Source organism: Ahaetulla prasina, chromosome 9, assembly GCF_028640845.1.
Source record: "Ahaetulla prasina isolate Xishuangbanna chromosome 9, ASM2864084v1, whole genome shotgun sequence".
NCBI lineage: Eukaryota > Metazoa > Chordata > Lepidosauria > Squamata > Colubridae > Ahaetulla > Ahaetulla prasina.
In genome coordinates, this window is record NC_080547.1 from 27,687,031 (window position 1) to 27,706,395 (window position 19,365).

The 19,365-nt window shown below is 44.4% G+C and overlaps 1 protein-coding gene and 1 non-coding gene across 4 annotated transcripts; one reads left to right on the plus strand and one right to left on the minus strand.

Moving 5' to 3' along the window:
• Window positions 1–5,470: 5,470 nt before the first annotated feature.
• Window positions 5,471–5,568, minus strand: LOC131204109 (small nucleolar RNA U13). The gene has a single exon (XR_009156535.1). It is a non-coding gene; the product is annotated as a small nucleolar RNA U13 (small nucleolar RNA).
• Window positions 5,569–6,284: 716 nt separating this feature from the next.
• Window positions 6,285–19,293, plus strand: TTI2 (TELO2 interacting protein 2). 3 transcript variants are annotated; one of them, XM_058194425.1, is made up of 7 exons: window positions 6,287–7,198; window positions 11,870–12,056; window positions 13,278–13,370; window positions 16,150–16,337; window positions 16,433–16,576; window positions 18,354–18,516; window positions 19,115–19,293. In XM_058194425.1, exons 1-7 carry the CDS (start codon window positions 6,516–6,518, stop codon window positions 19,283–19,285), a joined length of 1,629 nt encoding a protein of 542 aa, XP_058050408.1. In that variant the 5' UTR covers window positions 6,287–6,515; the 3' UTR covers window positions 19,286–19,293. The 3 variants fall into 3 exon arrangements, with proteins under 3 accessions (XP_058050410.1, XP_058050409.1, XP_058050408.1); XM_058194427.1 differs by lacking the exon at window positions 19,115–19,293 and having other exon boundaries at window positions 6,285–7,198; window positions 18,385–18,518; XM_058194426.1 differs by lacking the exon at window positions 13,278–13,370 and having other exon boundaries at window positions 6,286–7,198.
• The last annotated feature ends 72 nt before the right edge of the window (window positions 19,294–19,365 follow it).

A 19,365-nucleotide genomic window follows, 5' to 3' on the forward strand; every position in this document is an offset into this window, starting at 1 on the left:
AGTGTTTGCTCCTTCAAGTAAATATACAAATAGAATGAGACTATTGCCTTACACACTGTAAGCCGCCCTGAGTCTTCGGAGAAGGGCGGGATACAAATGTAAATAAATAAATAAATAAAAGTAGATGTCGCCAAGTAAGGAGGGCCCACCTCACTGCGAATGCCTCTTTTTCCCATATAGCCCATCCTCTTTCAGTGGGAGTAAATTTACATGAGGTATAGGGACAGGGTTGTAAGACCATCTGAGTGTTCTGTTGCAGTAAAACAGCCCCTACAGCTACATCACTAGCATCGGCTTGTATAATAAAAGGTAATGATTGATCAGGGTGTTTTAACACTGGTTCACATGCAAACATTTCTTTCAATTTCTCGAAAGCTCTCTGACATTTCGATGTCCATTCCAACACCTGCCCTGGTCTTGGCTTCGTCCCGGTTTGTTTAGTCTGTAACAGGTTAGTCAAAGGTAAAGCTATCTGGGCAAAGGAAGGAATAAATTGCTGACAGAAATTGGCAAAACCGAGGAAACTTTGTAACTTTACTTGTGGTTGGAGCCTGCCATTCTAGTACTGTTTTCACCTTCTTGGCATCCATTCCAACTCCTTCTCCTGAAATACGATATTCTAAATAATCTATCTCTGTACAATGAAATTCACACTTAGTTTTATGAATAATTTGGCAGCCAATAATTTTTACAAGACCTGTCGAACTAATTGAGTGTGTTCTTCCATAGTTTTTGTATATATTAATATATCATTCAAATATACCAAGACCCCCCCCCCCGGTAAAGATGTTCATGCAATACTTCATTAAAGACTTGCATAAAGACAGCCGGAGCTCCCTGTAACCTGAACGGCATTACTTGAAATTGGTAACTGCCTAAAGGGCAATTGAATGTTGTCTTCCACTCATCCCCTGGTCAGATGCATACCCTGTAGTACGCCTCCTCATCTCCCTCTATCCTGGCCACCAGTGTGATGATCCCCTCCCCTTGCTTCCCAAACGCAGATCCCTGCAGCCCTCGAACAAGTCCTCGATAATTCATCCTTTTGGATCTTTGATTGGGATTGCTCCCAGGATTCAGCTCCCTGTAGCATCATGTGTCGAGCCGGAGCTGGGCTCAACACCTTCTCTGTCTCCTTCTTTCTCTCTCTCTCTCCCCCTCTGTCTCCAACTCATTCTCATATTCCCTCTCTGTCTCTTTCGTTCTCTTCTCTCTTTTTCATTCTTTCTCTTTCATTCTCGGTCTCTCTCTCATTCTCTCTCTCTCTCTCTTTCATTCTGTCTCCTTCTTTCTCTCTTTCTCTCTCTCCCCCTTTTCTCTCTCTCTCTTTCTCTCTCCACCCCCTCCCCTCATTCTCTTTCTCTCATCTCATGGGCCAGCCAGTGTCTTGGGGCTGAGAGGAAGTCAAGCATCTCTCTGAGAGACTGTGGTGCACGGAGAACCAACAAAGGCTGGTGAGATCCAGCAAGAGACGAAGCTTCATTCCCACTCTGGAATATGGAGCGAATCTCCATCCCACATCCCCTAACCTTGCCAGGCGAGGAGTGACTTGGAAGGGAGGGTGAGGGGCGGGGACAGGCACTAGTGGGTTCAGCCGATAGGAAGCTACAGCAGGGGGAAGAAACCACCCAGGGTTCCCTCCACCTGTTGCTTTGGCCTGCCTGCACTGCCAAACCCCCCCACCCCCAGCACCATTACCACATTCCGGCCAGCGAGGGCTGCACTGCAAAGTTTCAAGTTGCATAAACCTCCCTCTACGGCTGAGATTTACAGCCTCACCATGAGCTGCCTGGCCAGTCCCATATTCCAGAGCTCTACTCACAGGACTGGCCATTGCTCATCCCGAAGCAGCTCCTCCACCCGGGTGTGCCGCAAACCACCAAAATTTTCTCATGGACTGCCAGAGGTCCACGGACCACCACTGTTCTAGGCAACTGCCTCCTGCTCGCCTCTCCTTTCGTGTTGGGTCCCGCATCCAGTCCATGATGGGGGGACGCACCACTTCTGGGCCTTGCCTGCCAGCGGGTGCGCAGGTGGCCCTCAGGGGTGATGCCATGCTGGGGCAGAGACTGTCGTGTCCCACTCCTCCGCTGACGACCGGGTCAGGGAAATCCGAATCAGGCGTACCTCTGCAGCTCTGCCAAAGTCCTAGCAAAGTTCTCAAGGCAGGCAGGAGATCAGAAAGTGATTTCAGCAAGATAAGGTAGACTTTGCCTGACTCAGAGAATGCCAGAAAGCAGATCCTTTATATAGGCCATGGGGTGTGGCTCCATGACTCAGCACTTATCCAGGCCTGCCCCTCCCTTCCTTCTGTTGACGCCGCTTATCAATTCTCCTGAAGCGAGGATCACTCCATTCTGCAGCTGTTGGTAATTGACCTTCCTCAGGCTCACATGCTGTGGGGGAGGGGGAGGGGTCTAGTTGCTCCATTTGCCTGGGCATGGAGCCAGGGCTGGGGGCTGGAGGCACTTCTTCTTCCTCAGCCTGTCTGGGCATGGAGCCAGGGCTGGGGCCGGGAGGCATGCTAGGACATTCCTCAGCATTCGGAAGCAGATAAGAAGGCCCCGGCTGTGGGGAAAGCGGACGAGGCACAACAGAGACTACTGCGGTGCGCGCATGCTGCCCTAGGACATTTGCCCACCCTTCCAGAGCGCCACCGCAGCTGGTACTCTGGCTCTCGCATTCCGCTCCTGCCACCGCCACTCTGGAGCGCCGCTTCTGCCTTTCGCTGCCGCTACCACCACGACTTTGGAGCTCACCTTCCGCCACCACCGCCCTGGAGCTCCGCTTCTGTCTTCCACCACTGGCGCCACCACTACTATGAAGCTTGCCTTCTGCCACATGCACAGGTGGGGTGCATGCATGGGGGCTGTGCACGCATGCGCAGAGACATGCGCAGGGGCAGGTCACATGCACGGGGGTGTTTGCATTATATTTTGGGAGTTTGGGCATGCGCACGCTTTGAGCACTCGGCTGTGATGAAATCTGAACCGGTTTACTACCAGTTTGCTGGCTGCGCATGTGCAGCATATGTGCAGCGCAACTGCAGTGCACAGTGCACACCATGCACCAAATGCGAGGTGTTTGGGCACACACACAGCGCACGCCAAAAGGATGCATGGGGTAAGTAGAACAGCGGGGTGGGGGGGGGTGATCAGCTATGGCACGTGATCTTTTTTTTTACTGTTAAAAGCATTTTTTTACAACCTATTCAGCTGAATAGGTCCGTGATGGTGAACCTATGGCATGCAAGCCAGAGGTGGCACACAGAGCCCTCTCTATGGGCATGCGTGCCATCACCAGCTGCTCTTCTAGGTTCCATCGTGCACATGCATGCTGGACCAGCTGGTCTTAGAGACTAGTACCTATGGCACGCAGAGCCCACTCTGTGGGCATGCAGACCGGCCAGCTGCTCTCTTCAGGGTTCCGTCACGCACATGTATGCCCGCCAGTTGGTCCTCAAGACCAGCTGGCCAATGCGCATGCACATGCCAGAACCTGGAAGAGAGCAGCTGGCCAGTGCACATATGTGCGATGGAACCCAGAAGAGCAGCTGGCCGCTGTGCACATGTGTACTAGCCAGCTACTCTCTTCCGGGGTCTGGCAGTCCGGTGTGTGTGCATGGGCATGGGCACGCGCACACATGTGCCGAAAAGGTTAACCATCACTGGAGTAGTACAAAGGTATTTTCAGGCACATTTAAAGAGACATATCTACATTAAGCTGCTTCTTTTTGGGGATGGATGCCTACTGTGCATTGGAAGCACTTTGTTTCCTGCTGTGCAAAGCAGCAAATCCTAGAACAGTGCTGATGTTTATTTCAGACATGCGTAATTACTTGCTATCACTCACAACCAGTTGACCAAATAAATATATACTCAAGATCACAGGGCAGAACCAGAAGCCATAAATCTTGAACTGCATTTTTTCCAGGGGTGAAATCCAGCAGGCTCTGACAGGTTCTGGAGAACCGGTAGCGGAAATTTTGAGTAGTTAAGAGAACCGGCAAATACCACCTCTGGCTGGCCCCAGAGTGGGGTGGGAATGGAAATTTTGCAGTATCTTTCCCCTGCCATGCCCACCAAGCCACACCAACAGAACCGGTAGTAAAAAAATTTGGATTTCACCACTGATTTTTTCTGTGTCTTGGGACAAAGGAACCGCTTTTTAACAATGCTGCATTTGTACTCAGTGCTCTGTGCCGAACAATGAACTTGGCAAAAGTTATTGCCTTGTGTTATCCTCCTTCAGATAGATTTGATCGATCGATATTGCCTGGCCAAATATCAGCTCTCCCCTTCGTAATTGTTAGAACGTCTAATACAGATAGCATGTCTTTTTCTGTTTAAATGTAGATGCTTTTCCTTCATTGCCTCCCACTTAAGTCTCTGGGTCGCCATAAGTTTTAATTGTTTTAAAGCAGCAGTCACCAACCGGCGGTCCATGGACCACTGGAGGTCCACGAGAAAATTTATTTTCTGCAGAAAATTTATTTCCTGCAGAAAAATTATTTGCATTTTTTATACTGCACTTAATCAGGGGTCCTCAAACTATGGCCCCTGGGACAAATATGTGCAATGAATGTTTGTGTTGCTGCAGAGAGTCTCCCCCTTTGATGTCTTTTTGTGCAGGTTGGAGGGGGGAAAAATCTGACTTGGGGTCTGCTTCAGCCTCTTGGTGAGGGGCTTTGGGCAAAGGCTGGAGGGAAATGCTGCTGGTGGCAAAGAGCCGGAGGGCTATGTTCCAGTGGGACTGCATCATGGACTGGAACTGGCTGACCATCTCAGCCCGCTAAGCCTCCAGGCACCTGTACCTGGCGTTGCACTCCCACAGGTCTTCCCTCTGATTAGAAAGCGTATTCTCGTCGTCCTCAGTCAGATTCAATTTGAACTGAGCTGTTTTGCCAACTCTTTCTCATGGTGGCTGCTTAGCTCTAACAACTGCTTCCTTTTGGGGCCCTAAGGAGTCCGGGCAAGGAGGCAAGGAATGGCAGTAGGGTGAACAGAGGCTGGGGAGGCACACCCCCCCCCCATGTGAGTGACATGGAGTTGGCCACGCTCACCCAGTCACATGACCAACTAGCCATGCCCATCCAACCCTTAGGCAGATCATATTAGTGGTCCGCAGGATTTAAAATTATGAATTTAACTTTTATCCGAGCCATTGTTTTAAATGATTCATATACTAAATACAAATAAATCATATAAAGATATCCAATCATTTCCAGATTAAGCCACATTTCCATGGGTGACGACTTGGATTTACTGAGTTCTACTACACCCATTGTGCTCAGAAAAGCACAACAGACAAAAAAATCAAGTATACCAGCAGAAGCACCAATTCTAGCCCTAAATAAAAACCCAACAGGAAAGGTTCAATATGTGACACAACCACAACTAACTCATACACTAAAATAAACAATGAGAAGAACACAACCCTACTTCACAACTAGAAAAGCTCCCTAGGTTCTGATCAGATGGGTTCTGTGCCCCGTCGTAACAGTTGGGACGGCACATCTCACGCATGCGCATGAACACCCCACTCATCACATGAAAGAACCTGAAGGATCGAAATCTCATTTAAAAAACCGCGCTAGCAAAGCCATGCCGCCGGCTTTTAGGTTATGATGAACCCGCTCTTAACTATTCTGTCCCAGATTTAGAATTTTGATTTAAAAAAACAAGCAGAGCCCCTTGGTTTCTCTTTGAGTCGCCGCGTTTCTTGTTTCCCCCCACAGAAACCAATATCGGGCGCTCTTATTACATATGCTAATATATTCGCCGGCAGCCCCGCCCCCATACTCTTAACAACGGGGGTGGGCTGTTTTTCAAGGCAAGGGCCCAACGATTAAGGGAAATCAGAAGCGTCAAAACTTTGCAGTTCTAGGAGAGGAAACTGCAATAGAATCAACTTCGACTGAGGAAAGCAACGTAGGAAAATAGTGAGGAGAAAACGGCGGAGCCGCCGAGGAGGCCGTACGGAAGCTTAGAGAAAATATAGACTGACTCACAATCTTAATTTTCACTCAAATCCTAAAGCATATATTTCGTCCGTTATGAGCCCCGATTCACGCAGAATGAAAAGAAAGTGCTTCTTTTCCTTGTTTTTGGGTTAAAGGAAAACATAGTTTCCGGTGGACCCAAAGTGGAGACTTTGGACCCTCTTGACCGTTCACGTAATACTTTTTTCTGTTACGTAATACTTTGTTCTCTACTTTCCTATGTCTGAGGAAAGAAGATTACATTTCCGCTTCCGGTCTAAAGCGGAAATCCCGATGGACTTCCGTTCTGCTGCAATCGGACCGCTTCTGCGGTTCGTTCCGTGAGTCTCGTAAGGATTGGACCACTTCTGCGTAATCGGCTCGAGTCCGGATGGCGCTGAGAACGATTCGAATTGAAGCCCAGGAAATCCAAAGAAGGAAGCCCGAACGTTAAAGTTTGGAAACAGCCGGGACTGCGAGGCGGGGACTCGGGAGGAGAATCAACGGGAGACGCTGGGAGTCGGCTCTGGGGGGCATGAGGCCTTCGCAGGCCGCTATGTCAGGGGACAAGGCCCGTCCCAACCCTGCAGGGCAGCACCCCTCGATGGGTCTTGCCACGGGGAACCTGGGGGACCCCGCTTCTTCCCCAGCAGAACAGGTTCTCTCGCGGTTCTTGCGGCTCTTTGTGCTCTGTGCTCCCTGCACAGCCAAGCTGGGGCTCGTCAGAGACCTTTCCGCCCTGCTGGAGGCTGCGGACTCTCGGTGGCTGTTTGGGGCCGCTCCGGCCCTGCTTCAGGAACTAGTGGTTACCCTGAGCCGCTACGCAGCGCCTCTCCAGTGGGAGCCACAGGGAGAAAAATCCCCCAGGGAAAACCCTTCTGGTGCGGCAGGAGCTGAGCGAGCGGTGGAAGTCAGCCTGGTTTTCTGCAACATCCTGGCCAAAGTAGAAGAGGCGAAAGACCTTGAGAGGTTGGACTCTGCAGTTACCGGCTCAATCCTTCACCAAGTGGCAGGACCCATCTTTATCTGCGCAGTGACCCATGGGGCAGAGAGGCCATGGACCCAGCCCAGGAGTCGGCGTGGGGCTCAGGAGCTCTTGGATGCTCTGTTGCGTGTTTTGGAGTATAAATCAATACCAGAGTTCCTCAGAGGCACACGTGAAGGTGAACATGGCTGGTTTGTTGTGGTGATGCAGTGCCTGAAGCCAGAACTAACCAAGTGAGTGAGAACCCAATCTCTGAAAGCAAAGTTATAGGTTCCATTGTAGCCTAAAATAAAGTCTGACATGTCCTATAGTATAGGTCAAGGACTATCATAGAGAGATACAGAGAGAGGGGAGAGAAAGAGAGAAAGATTTTGTGGTTCCTGGTGTTTTTAACAACAGGTTCTCTGCCCTAATGACCAGCTGGGTAGGCATGGGGGGGGGGGTGTCACATGACTGGTGGAAGTGAGTGACATTGAGTTGGCCATGCTCACCCAGGTTTTGTGGCTCCTGGTGTTTTTTTTTCTGTGGGAAATGGGTCCAAATGGCTCTTTGTTTAAGGTTGCAGACCCCTGAACTTGACCATGTGATTGAGCTTATAGATCAGGACACATCATTTATTTTATTTTTTATTTTTCAAATTTATATACCGCCCTATCTCCCTAAGGACTCAGGGCGGTTCACAGGCAGTTAAAATACATATAAATACAGATTAAAAAACAATTAAAAAACTTATTCTATTGCCCCAAATTTAAAATAGTATAAATAATAAAAACCCCTTAAAACCCATAACTTTAAAATCTAATCCAGTCCCGCGCAGATAAATAAGTGTGTTTTAAGCTCGCGACGAAAGGTTCGGAGGTCCGGAAGTTGGCGAAGTCCTGGAGGGAGTTCGTTCCAGAGGGTGGGAACCCCCACAGAGAAGGCCCTTCCCCTGGGTGTCGCCAGACGGCACTGCCTAGCTGACGGCACCCTGAGGAGTCCCTCTCTGTGAGAGCGCACGGGTCGGTGAGAGGTATTTGGTAGCAGTAGGCGGTCCCGTAAATAGCCCGGCCCTATGCCATGTACAGTTCTATTTTGAAAGAGACCACTGAGAAGCCTTGATGATTTAGGATTGGGAATATGCCATTTTTTCTGGTCTAGGATCATGTTTGCCTTCAAATGTTCTGCCAAAAATGTTCTTAAGAAGTAGATAGGGCCAGCGCTCAGAAGTGAATGTAATCAGAACAAATGGAGTTTTGATTTTAAACTGAATTAGGATGAGAAATTACTAGATTGACAATACCCCATTTAAAAAGGAATATGGCTGTTGAATATGTCAACAGTGTTTCATAGTTGCTAAAAAGGCAAATGAGGTTTTATTCTGCATCAATACAAACAAAATTTATTTTATTTTCTGCAGTGGCTAAATAATATGGTCCTCTTTAAATACTTTTTCAGAAGACTTCAGAGAAGCTGAAATAGGTTTAAAGAAGAGCAAAAAAGGGTGAACTCTGGACTAACAAAAAGAATGTCAGACCTGGAAGCCATCTGTTGCATCTTCAGACCTGCCATGTTTATTATTGTAGGAAACTGGGAGAGGGGATTGTATGGAGCAGGGGTGATGTATAGTCATAATAACATTCCTTTCTGAGAAAGCCATGGGTAACTTGCCCTGCACCTGGAAGATTGGACCTAGAAGGCATCTCAAGTTGGGACTAACTTTAATTGGACCATGTGATGACCTTGTGGGTGTTGGTGGGGAAAATCTGGAAACTTTCAGATTCGGGTTTTCCCAGATGTGCCAATATGAAATCTGTAATAAAATGTAACTTTGAGGAAACTCAAGCCTCGGAGGTTTATTTCATTGGGGGTCTTACTTGGAACCCTGACATAGAAATTGAGAACAATTGAGAAAATTCAATGAAGTTGGAATGCAATTGCATTCTCAAAGTATCTAAGGGAACATCATGCAGAGGTTCAAAACCTGTTCTGTCTATCATCCCTAAAAGCAAGACCCAGAATAGTAAACTTAAGTTATAGGAAGGAAGTCTTGAATTTTAGAAAAATCTTCCAAATATTAAGAGCAATTTGACAGGTAATCCACTTACCAGGCAAAGTAGTGGACTCTGGAGCGTGCATTGAAAAAGAAATTCTACAGAGATGATGTGAATTTGAAGTCCAATGAAGTGAATTTCAAATAAGTAATTATTTGTTCTTCCTCTTGGCACCATTTTCACTTTCTTTCTTTTTTCTTTTTTTTTTCTAAAAAGTTATTTTTTTTTAAAGAAATAAAAAAAATTTTTTGAACAGGATATCAGTCAGGTACATCCTTAAACATAATATAATTTCACCCCCCATTGTATTACATCCAATATATTTCCTTTTCCCTCTTAAAAATTTATTATTATTTGCACATATCTATCAAAAAATCTGTTCCATCCCCCCATTCTGAAATCAATATTTTAAACCAAGTCTAGTCCCCATATTTCAACCCCCCTTTTTACTCTATCCTCCTTCATTCCAAATATAGCAGTAGTTTAATTTGATTAAAACAATTATTATTTCATAACCCAATACCCAATAAAAACAAAGGGGATCAACATAAAATCTTAGTTTTCTCTTACCTAGTATTTTAATTTCATATTTAACATAATTCTCTTAGTTTCCCCAAAACATCATTAATAATTATTCTATTAATTGTCTCTTAATTTCTTAAATATCACCAATCTCAACTTAATCTATAATGCTTTTAAATCAGAGGTCAACCATCTAATTAAAGAGTCCTTTCTTAAAGCTGCCTTGCACTCGCAAAGACATATCTATCTTACTTGGGAATGTCCTGAGATCACAGAGACATTCCCTTCTTATCATCTTTCTCTGCCTCTAAATACATATGCCTAATGATTTCCATATAATCAATTTTCAATAAGAAACGTAAAGATTAAAAGGGGCAAATACTTCTTATTTCTCAAAAAATTTCCATCATTGTATTCAGCTACTCCATTGGAAGTTCGTCACAAATTATTTCAATTCCATTACAAATTCTTGAAAAGAAAAGAAAAGAAAAACCTTATTTCCTTAACATAGATTCCTTAACACTTAACACTCATTTCCCTCTTTCCCCATTTTTCCCCATCCTTTCTTCAATTCCCCAAAATATTATTAATAATTATTCTATACTTATTAAATATCAAAAATTTCCACTTATTCTTTAATATATTTAAATCTGAGGTCAGCCATCCAAAATCCTTTCTTAAGCTGTCATCCATCTTCCTGGAAATAGTCCTAAAATCACGAAGACCATTTCTTCTTGTGTTTCTTCCTCTGCTTCGAGATGTCACTCTTTAATACAATTGCACTTCATAAGTGACAAAATGTCCATTTTGTTCCAGTCGTGCTTAAATGGTGATTGAGTTTCTTCTTGTTCTTAGTTGTTTTAAATCATAAAGGTCAGCTTTCTTATTCAAAATCCTTTCTTAAAAATATCCTGCAATAACAAGGATATATCCATCTTTCTTGGAATTGTCTTGAAATCACAAAGACAATTCTTTCTTTCATTTCTTCCTCTGCCTTTAGGTGTCCTTCTTTAATTTAGAATCACAATCCACAAATAACACAGTGTCCATTTTGTTTCTGTAATGCTAGACCACGCCTTTCCTTTGTCTCCGCTTGCTTCCCTTTTTCCAGAATTTATTCCATTTTAATATTTTCTATATATTTCTTTTAGTCCCAAATTGCAGAGAATAGAGGGAATTATTCCGTTAAAATTAATGTAATGTTTCCTTTGGCTCCTTTCTCTTTTTTCTTTTCTTGTATATATCTTAAATAGTCAAAACTTCCAAAAGTCTTAAAAAATTATTTAATTAAAGAAGAAAAAAAAACTTATTTTCCTTTATTTAATTGGGGCTCTAAACTTCAATTCCAAGCACTCTTTATCAGAATTCAGGTATTCTTTAAACTTATTTCTTTCCATTTTCACTTTCACTTAAAGTTACCCGCTAATTCAATGTTTCCTTTAAGCTTGTGCTTATTTCCAAAAAAATTGCCTCTTTGTGAGTTGGTGACAACTCATCCGGCTTCGATATCCTGGTCAAGTTTTGTGCTTTACCTCCTGCCCGTGCTTGTGGCTGTCCCAATTTTGGAGCAGCTGATGGCGGCTGCAGTTCCTCCTCACTGGATTGAGGGAAAAAAGCCGGGGCTACAGGGAATTGGCAACTTCCCTGTTTGCTCCAGCGGCTCCCTCATTCTTCGCTGCCTCTTTGGGGCAGCTAGGGTCCTGAACTGACTTCCATTTCTAGGGGGATATCGGCGCTTACCCCGGAGTTTTCGGGGCTTGTGACCATTCCATCACGACACTGGTCACGCCTCCACCATTTTCACTTTCAAATGCAGTGAAATTATATAGAAGTAGTACCACAAGATAAGGGACGTGGTGGCTCAGGGGCTAGGACGTTGAGCTTGTCGATCGAAAGGTCGGCAGCTCGGCGGTTCGAATCCCTAGTGCTGCCATGTAACGGGGTGAGCTCCCGTTACTTGTCCCAGCTTCTGCCAACCTAGCAGTTTCGAAAGCACGTAAAAATGCAAGTAGAAAAAATAGGGACCACCTTTGGTGGGAAGGGAACAGCATTCCGTGCGCCTTTGGTGTTAAGTCATGCCGGCCACATGACCACGGAGACGTCTTCGGACAGCGCTGGCTCTTCGGCTTTGAAACGGAGATGAGCACCGCCCCCTAGAGTCGGCAACGACTAGCACGTATGTGCGAGGGGAATCTTTACCTTTACCTAGTACCACAAGATAAGAGTTTAGTTCACTGACAAAATCAGCTTTCTAGAAAAATAATCTCTGCCATCTCAATTTAAAAGAATCATGTACTAAGGGGTGGGGAATTCTCTTTGTCTAACTCTTATTTTCTGTCTCTGATTCAGAGAAACATGGCAGTGTAACCCAGCAACAAAGTACGTGTTTTGCTTCGTGCTCCAGGAGATTCAGAGACCTTGGCTTGGTGATCACCTGGAAAAAGTTCTGCCACCTTCACTACTGCTGTCAGATGACTACCGAGTAGAAAATAAAATTCTGGGTGTACAGTGCCTGCATCATATTATTCAAAATGTGGTAAGGAGAAACTGCATGCCTACACTATTTTGCCCTTTTCTTGCAAAAAACATGCAATGGCTATAGTCTCCTAAATCCTCTTCTCTCCAGACAGATGAATAAGATGGAGGAAATGGCTATTAAATCTCACCTAATTAGAACAAAGGATTATTCTCCTATATCAGCCTGAAGCAGACACAATTAAAAACATTAAGGTGTCTTGAAAATTGTTTTATGACATTGAAATAGTAATGAGAATAAGCAGCATATAGGGTTAGTGTTAGGGTTAGTCTTTGATTTAAATTGCTTATTCAACTCAGTTTTCAACATCCCTATTTCACTAACACAATCTTTGTGGAAATGGGGATAAACATTTATGCATAGGTAGGAGCTAATCAGTATACAGTATTAATGGAGATAAATATTGTATTTATGCAGAAAAGATATATGCAATCTGATTATTTCCACATGCCTCTTCCTCCTAGGAACAGGAGTTTAAATAAGCAAAAGGGAAAACAATATGCTAAACCTAGCCTATAAGTATTTCTTTTTTTTTTATTTTGTCAGTGCACAACATATGTACAATGAGATTGGTTGAGCTCCCTCAGTGCACCGCCACCCCAACATAATACAACTCACAGTGAAGACAGAAAATCCCTAACCCAATAAATCATATTAACAAAACATCCAGTCCTATTGCACCAGTGTGAACATGTTACACATTGCACCGGCCCTGCAGTCCATCATACTACATAGTTATGATGTTATTTCTCATTCAGGAGTCTGACAGCCCACGGATAAAAGCTGTTCTTCAGCCTGTTTTTGCAGCTGGCTATACTTCTATATTTCCTTCCCAATGGAATATAAATATAAACCAATGCTCTACTCTAGCCCGTTTTGCTACTGTGTTTCCCCAAAAATAAGACCCTGTCTTATATTTTTTTGAACCCTGAAATAAGCACTTGGCCTTATTGCCATGTGCTCAAAAACCCTATTGGGCTTATTATCAGGGGATGTCTTATTTGGGGGGGGTGGGGTAAAACTGTGATATGAAAACCTCAGTTGCCTGTTTAGTACCTTTCTAGTCTTTTTCAATTTTAGCATAAATATAACAAAAAGGGAATGATGTTAGAGATGTATGTGCATGTACTGTAAATTCCATGTTATAAAATGATTCTGTTGCATAACCCAGCGGAACATACCTCCAGCTGAGATAATCATATAGATGTACTCTTGTTGCAGCCAGCAGCTGTCCTCGGCCAATTTAACAGAGTTCAGGTTGTGTATCATGCTCTCTTTAACCATCTCTACAGCAGGGAGGTTCAACTTGTGCAGGTAATGTACAGCATAATCCTCTGCAAGTATTTATTCAAAAATAAATGTCATTGATTTTAGCTGGGCTCATTCCTTATCTAAACAACCCTAGAATTGCAGTCTTAACTTTGCTTTTACAAGCCATCCTGGTCATAGAGAAATGAAAGCAATCTTTAGATTGCTGCTCTCTTTTCAACATTCCTATCTGAAAATGATTAGTCCATATTTATCATGCAATTGCTGTTGGGGTGAATTTGGACCCCTTGAAAGAAATGTCCTGCAACTCTGCTGTTCCTCTCTTGACATAAAACTTGCTTGTTCTTTTGGTTGCCCAGTTAACCAAGAGATGTACAGAGCATGGCATTCTCAAGACAAGGCCCACTATGATGTTTGCTGAGGTGCAAAACTGAATCTTGGATGAGAATGGAGAAGGCTCTTTCAGAAATCTTGCCATTGGTTTTGGTAGTTGGAATGGTAATGGTAGTTGTGCTCTGTTTGATTTTAAATTTTTGACTTTTCAGTCTATGAATTAAACCTGGGACTTTCTGCACATAAACATCTCCCTAAGTGGAAAAGTAAGGAAGACAAGTATTTAAGGTTCCACCTTTAAGTAAACCTTTGAGAATTACTTTACTTCTGGATAATTGTGATCAAGGTCTGTGCAATAAAAAAGTGGCCAAGTTGGAGACGACTTCCGGTGTCCGGTGGCAACGGACGTCTGGAAGGCTTCTCCTGCCTCCAGTGTCCGAATCCGGCCGCCGCCGAGGCCCTTAGGGGCCAGGTGTTCCGAAAAGGACACCTGCCGCACGGACGGCTCGCCAGGGGTCTCCCAGCCGATATACAGGACTGGGGGGACCGATGCTGGCGCGTCCTAGGCTCGGCGGGGTTCGGAGGCTACAGGCCGCGGCCATTACTTTGGTCGTCGCCTGGGCCGCTGTGCCCGGTGACACCGGGGCTTTGGATTTATAATTGCAGCAGCCTGGTGGTGAACAGGAACGGAGAAGAATTGAGGAATGAAGAAGGAAGGAATATGGGCAAGCGTGAGGGGAGTATTCCGGAGTGCGGGGGGGTTTTTTCTCCCCTGCGACTGGAAGGAGTACGAATCACTTTGGAGAGAGGAGAACTTAAAATAACAAGATTACCGGTTTTGTGGAGCTCTGGAGAGAAGAGGTGATGGAGAAATTTAGGAGGGAGGCTTTGAGGCCCCTCCTCTGAGGAACAATGGTGCGGTCCAGCTTCCGCCTTCACTATGAGAATCTTGATGACATCACTTCCCTTCGGCTTCCTGGTTGATTAACTGTACTCTGGACTCGTTGCTCCTGTGAGTGCCCCCTGGTGGATCCGGAGGAAATTATAAGGATACTGTGCTTGCCTGAGGATTTTGAAAATTTTTTAAATGGCAAAAGGTCAGAGACCAACTGCTGGAGAAATGGAGAATTCTGGAAAAGTTATCTAATATGGACAAGAAACTGGATGAAATAAGAGCAGAAATTGTGACTATCCAAAAGGATTTAAAGGATACTCAACAAGTCTCAGCAGAAAATAAGCAGAAAGTGGAAGGTCTGGAGGGTGAGATGCGGCAGTGCAGAAAAGAGGGAGGCGACAAGCAATGCTGTGCTTGGACTACAGATGGATAAAATGTCTTATTTCCTTAGGTTTCAAAATTTGGAAGAAGTGGACCAAGAAGACTTGAGAGATGTTGTGACTAAACTGTTGGGAGAATTTCTTGGGAGAGGTGTTGATTTTATGAATTGGGATGTGGATCGAGTTTATAGAGTTAATTCACAATATGCACGCACGCATGCAGTTCCTAGAGAGGTTCATGTCAAATTTGTGAAAAGAGAGACGAGAGATGAAATTCTTAGAAAACATAGGAGTGGGGCACTGACTTATAGGGGCAGGGAGATAGCCATTCTGAGGCAGATTCCCAGACAGGTGCGTGAAATGAGAAAGAAATATTACTTTTATCAAGCAAATTGTACCAGAAGGAGTGGGCTTCAGATGGCTGATGCCAGAGGGATTGATGATTTTCCGGGAGGGCATTACGAAAAAATTAGTACAATTGCGGAGGCTGCGGCCTCGTGGAGGAACACAAAGCCCTCCTGGATTTAGATGACCCAGGAATTGAAGAAGGGAGGTTATAGACCATGGGGCGGAGGCGGCTGCCGCTGTTGCGGCCCTGGAATTGGGTCAGGCTGAGCCCAGAGTTCTGAGATCCAAAACTAGGAAGTGACAAAGATATTTGGTATTGTGTTGGTTTTCCTTATTCTCTTTCGTATGATATTCTGATTATTCTTGACCCTTCCTTATTGTGTATGTAAGATTGAAACTTAGCTACTTCGTATCACCTGCTTGCCATATGGCTGTTGTATGTGTTTAAAATTTTGAGTAAAATTCTTATCATGTATAAGAAAAATGAAAATTTACCATACCTGATATGTATTTGCATAAATCTTTTTTGACCAATAAAAACTTTTTATATATAAAAAAAAAAGTGGCCAAGTTCACCCAAGGTGTATTGAATATAAATAGTTTACCTGACTTACACTTATTACTTGGGCAAGTGTTTTGATTCTGCCAGATTCTGTACTGCATCTTCCAAGACAGTGCACATTAGCTCGAACATATAATTTCAACCACCTGCTAAGTATGTCAGGTTGAGAGGGTGACAAGCTAACTGAATCTCATGGCAGGGAATCTCATGGCAGAATAAAAGAAGAGAATCCACCTCTCAGCCACTCTTTCTGGACATCTGTCCCAAGCAGATGCTCAGATACAGCTGTACTCATCCCTAATGCAGGTTGTGTTGCTGTGCATACTGGACGTGCTGCTAGTCTTGGAAAGAGCCCCACAGCAATTGTCCCCTAAACCCCGACGTGTCACAGCCTCTGACAGAGTCCTCCAGCTGTTACTGACCCACATGGAAGCAGAGAGCCAGCTTTCTTTGCGGAGAATATATGCCAAGAGCCTGCCTGCCTTTGTTGAGAGGTAAAAAATGCCCCATCTATTCTTCACTGCTTGGTAGGGAGGGAGGCCCTCTTCTAACATGGCTTCTAATTCTGAACCAATTTGTCTTTTGAGAGGCTTGGTATCCGGATTGTTCATCATCTGAAGCGGCTGCAGCGAGTGATTGTGGGATACCTGGAAATCTCTGATGGACCAGAGGAAGCTGCTCGGATTGCAATGTTAGAAACACTGAAGTGTACAATAGACTACGCCTGGCCTAGGTATTTAAGAAGAGGCACGAACCCTAAAAGCCTTGGGTGCCTCCCTTACAGAGCCAAAGAAAATCACCACAAAACTTGATAGATGCATGGTATATCAGAAGGGGAGAATTGTGGAATAAATGATCAGTAATCCTACGAGGCAGAAGCATTTGGGGTGCAGTTCAGCGGGGGGGAAAGTTCCCAAACTGCTGCTTTAGAATCAAAGGGGCATTCATACCAAAACATGCTGAAAGGTAGATACTTTTATTCCAGCTCAGTAAATCAGGGGTCCCCAACCCTGGGCCACAGCTATTGGGCCATGACTATTCAGAACCAGGCCACGCAACCATCCACCGAGATAAGTTGAGCTACACAGGTGTGCATGCACATGCCAGCTTGCTGTTCACCTCTCCCTCCCCCCCAGCCGGGTCACTTAAGCCCCAAAGCAGGGATGAAATTCTCCCGGATCGGAGGGGATCGCGCGATCCGGTAGCGATGGCGGCTGCTGGTTCGGAGGACCGGTAGCAAAAATCCCTGGCCCTGCCCCCCCTGCTTCTGCTGAGCCACACCATCTGCAGAGGTGGTTTTTTTTTTTTTTTTACTTTTAAAAGCCGGTTTTGCTTCAGCAGAAACAGGCCTTTAAAAGTAAAAAACAGCAGAACCTTACTTGTACTCTTATTTGTAGAAAACATGTTTTCTACAAGTAAGAGTAGAGATTCTAAGGCACTTATCTGATTACTGATGAACGCATGGCCACAGCCGGAAAGCAGTTTCAGTTTCAGCCCAGACAGAATCAATCGCTCAGCTAATCTATTTCCTCGGTGATCAACTGGCTGGCTTTGCTGAGGAACTCTGGAATTTGAAGTCCACAATAAAATAAAATAAAATATTTGTGCAGCTTTCTGAGATTTGGTGTGTTTCTGTAGTGTTTCACTCTAACTACACAAACACACAAAATCTCAGAAAGCTGTATGTGGCATAGTGTGTGTGTAAAGTTTTTGAGCTTTTTGTGGCTATGTGAAGTGTGAAGTGCAGCTGCTTTTATATTGTGTGTCAGTTGTGTTGTGTGTGTGTAAAGTATGAAAGTTGGTTTTTGGTACCTCTTGTTTTTTTATACTTTGTTTATTATTTTTATTATTTATTATTTGCCACGCCCACCAAGCCATGCTCACCAATTAAGCCACGCCCACAGAACCGGTAGGGAAAGGTTGGGGATTGGGGATCACTGCACTAAATAATTGGTCAAGGCTACGGTGGTTATCTTGACTATTATAATGGTCATAGGCTGGAGTGAAATACTCCTGGTTCTTACTGGATTACCCGATCCGGTAGCGGTGGGTGGTTCGGAGAACTGGTAGCAAAAATCCCTCCCCGCCCCCCAAATGCCCAGCTGAGGTTTTTGGGTTTTTTTAACTTTTAAAAGCATGTTTTCTTCGGCCGAAAAAATGCTTTTAAAAGTAAAAAAAAAAAAAAGCCTCTGATGATCGCACAGCTCAGCTGGGATCATCATAGGCTTTTAAAAGCATTTTTTTTACAACCTCTTCGGCCAAAGAGGTTGTAGAAAAAATGCTTTTAAAAGTAAAAAAAAAAAAGTTGGCCACACCTACCCACATACCAAGCCACGCCCACAGAACCAGTAGTAACAAATTTTACATTTCACCACTGTCATAGGCCATCTTGCGTCAGTAGATCCAGCTAGCTTTTCCAACTAGGTTGGGTTTGGGCTCCCAGGTATACCGGGGGATCATTTGTCTCCAGAAATAGTCCTACCGATCAAATCTCCATCTTCCTGCCACAGAATGACTTGTCGTCTTGCTATAATTCTCAAGGCTTTGCTGAAGATGATGTGGGATGTGGTCACAGATAGGAGTACCATCCCTGAACCTGTGAAAGCAACTTTGCTTCAGAGAGCCACCAAATGCCTCCTATTGTTGAATCACTGTTCCCAAGGACAGGTGAAGGTGAGCCAAGTTTCATTCCTAAGGTGAACTGAAGGTGTGGAAAAAGCAACCTAGATTTTCAACAGAAGAGAAGGAAACTTCGGGGGATAAGTTTGATTTATTAGGAGTTTGTTAGGAGTTGATCTAACATGCTCAGAATTTCTCTCATTTCGTAGAAGTCTGAATATATATGTCTATTAAAAACCCATTTTAGAAGCATCCTTAATCTCCTTATTTGAACTTGTGAAGGGACCTCTGAGGATATTTTTCCTGGTCTTTAAAAATGTTCCCCCCTCCGTTTTTAATAAGGTATCTCTTCCAGGGCACAGCCTGGTAAGATGGCAAGAATTCAGGACAGAAAGCATGAAATCTAACATGAGGACATAAACAGTTATAAACTAAGTATTTTTCAAACTTTGGCAACTCTAAGATATGAGAACTTTAATTTCCAGAATCTTCACCTCCACCAGCATGGGGAATACTGGGAGTTGAGGTCCATCCATCTTTTAAAGTTACCAAGTCTGAAAAGTTTATCAGTGATCTAAGTGTATGAAAAGCCTGGGAAACAAACAGGGCAGAGCAAAAAGCAATAGATAATCACTTTCTCCTTCTCTGCCAGGTCCTATTGCAAGGAGTCTACCAAAGCTGTGAAAATGAACACCTCAAGGAATGCCTACAGCAAATACAAGAGGATCCTGTCACAAGTTTGTCTGCTGAACAACTCCAGAGAGAGGTTGGTGAAGGGGATACCTGTTTTTTGAACCTGGAAGGAAAAACTTCAGTTTTTTAAGAATGAAAAATGTTCTTGTTCTTTAACAGTAACAGTAAAGTAATTTTTTTTTGCATGTTTGCTTGTCGAGAAGGACAGCA

Coding starts and splice junctions, on each gene's coding strand:
- TTI2 (XM_058194425.1), top strand. CDS start 6,516: ATGAGGCCTTCGCAGGCCGCTATGTCAGGGGACAAGGCCCGTCCCAAC. Junction 7,199..11,869: donor CTGAAGCCAGAACTAACCAA/GTGAGTGAGAAC, acceptor TCTCTGATTCAG/AGAAACATGGCAGTGTAACC. Junction 13,371..16,149: donor GGGAGGTTCAACTTGTGCAG/GTAATGTACAGC, acceptor TCCCTAATGCAG/GTTGTGTTGCTGTGCATACT.